Genomic DNA, 1,414 nt, shown 5'->3' with positions numbered 1-1,414 from the left:
CACCTGCCAGATTCACCGGAATAGTGGCAATTGTGAAGTGTGATAGTGGTATAAATAACTGGCTAATTTCACCGTAATTGTGGGTTTGGGCTAACCGAGGATAATCAGAATTGCGAGCTTGTGTAAGAAGTTTATTAACCTATGACTACTCTAGCATATGTTCTTTCATCACACATAATGTACAGACGCTACCAAAAACATTTCAGTTTTAACGTTACTAACATTACATTGAAACGCTGCAAGAGCATTATGTCCTCCTGTTAAACAAAACATCCCAACACAAGATCCCTCTGATTTCACACGTTACCTATGGTGACATCTCCTCTGATCTCACTTTCCACACAGACAACTGCACCAGCTGCAATTTTCCCACTGAAACGACAGACAGGGACACGTATTCATACAAGCACACAATTTAAATAGGTTACCTAGCATTTAGATGGATGTTATTTCCATGTTACAAAGTATCCTGCCTGTAAATGAATGACTGACAAGCTAAAGCTTACTCGCTAGTATGCTAAGCTTTGTTAACAGGAGGACATTCATAGTATTAAAGATTTGAAAATAATTAACTTAGCCTAGATAACATAATTCATATTGTTAAAGCTTGTCAATGTTAGCTACCTCTTAAGGCCAGGTTGCTGTTTATCAGCCATTTTCACATCAGTAACGTTATGTGCAGACTGTAAACAGTACACCAATATCGTTCTCGATAATTGATTCAACATCCTGCCAGGACACCTTTGCGCAAACTCCTCCATCGACACTTTCTGTCTTGTCAGTCGTGTCCACTACAGGAGGAACTATTGCCACCTACTGGTTTCTATCGATAGTGCATTTATAATGAATATCAGTATGGTCTGAGCACTGGGTGAACAACAATTCAGTGACAGTGTTGAGACATACGAGAGACCTTTGGCGTATCTACGTTGTCCACTATATCTTGCCCCCATCATTATTTACCAATTAAGCAAAAAAGATTCTCATGCAATTCTATGCTACCCTGTGCTATTCATATCCTAAGCCTAATACAGAACTACTGTATAGTTTATTTTTCTTTCCAAGTTGTACAGGATCTTATCATCCCACGTCACATATAGAGTCAATAAAATGGTCTGACAAGGTAGTCACACAATAAGATAATGGCTAGTTGGTTGGATACATTTGTATCACATTTTAATGTCAACGCAAATAGCCTATAGGCCTGTCCAGCAGACAGAAGTAATTTCCTTTAATTTGTTCCTTTAGTATACTCTTATTCATTTTAAGTCAAATACCACGTGGTAATAACTTCAGTACCGGCTGTGAAGCCCCACTGGACTGTGCCAGTTCTGCCGCCTAATTAGCAGGCACCAGCTCTGAGTGAGTTTTGGTAGCCTAATTATGGGGCTTCAGAATGATGATGATCATGCCT

At 39.3% G+C, this 1,414-nt stretch overlaps 1 protein-coding gene across 1 annotated transcript in view; it reads right to left on the bottom strand.

Moving 5' to 3' along the window:
• LOC105903947 (dynactin subunit 6) overlaps positions 1-737 on the bottom strand; it is a 3,081-nt gene extending 2,344 nt beyond the window's left edge. Inside the window, exons 1-3 of the mRNA XM_012831756.3 lie at positions 625-737; positions 308-372; positions 1-3 (exon numbers count right to left, since the gene is read on the bottom strand). The exon at positions 1-3 is cut by the window's left edge and continues 103 nt beyond it. Coding sequence (XP_012687210.2) covers positions 1-3; positions 308-372; positions 625-728 — 172 coding nt within the window. The 5' untranslated portion in view covers positions 729-737. The remainder of the gene's footprint in view (positions 4-307; positions 373-624) is intronic.
• Between the last annotated feature and the right edge of the window lie 677 nt (positions 738-1,414).

This window comes from Clupea harengus, chromosome 22, assembly GCF_900700415.2.
Source record: "Clupea harengus chromosome 22, Ch_v2.0.2, whole genome shotgun sequence".
NCBI classification, from domain to species: Eukaryota; Metazoa; Chordata; class Actinopteri; order Clupeiformes; family Clupeidae; genus Clupea; species Clupea harengus.
The sequence above is the reverse complement of the archived record's forward strand: the minus strand, read 5'-3'. Positions and strand labels throughout refer to the sequence as shown.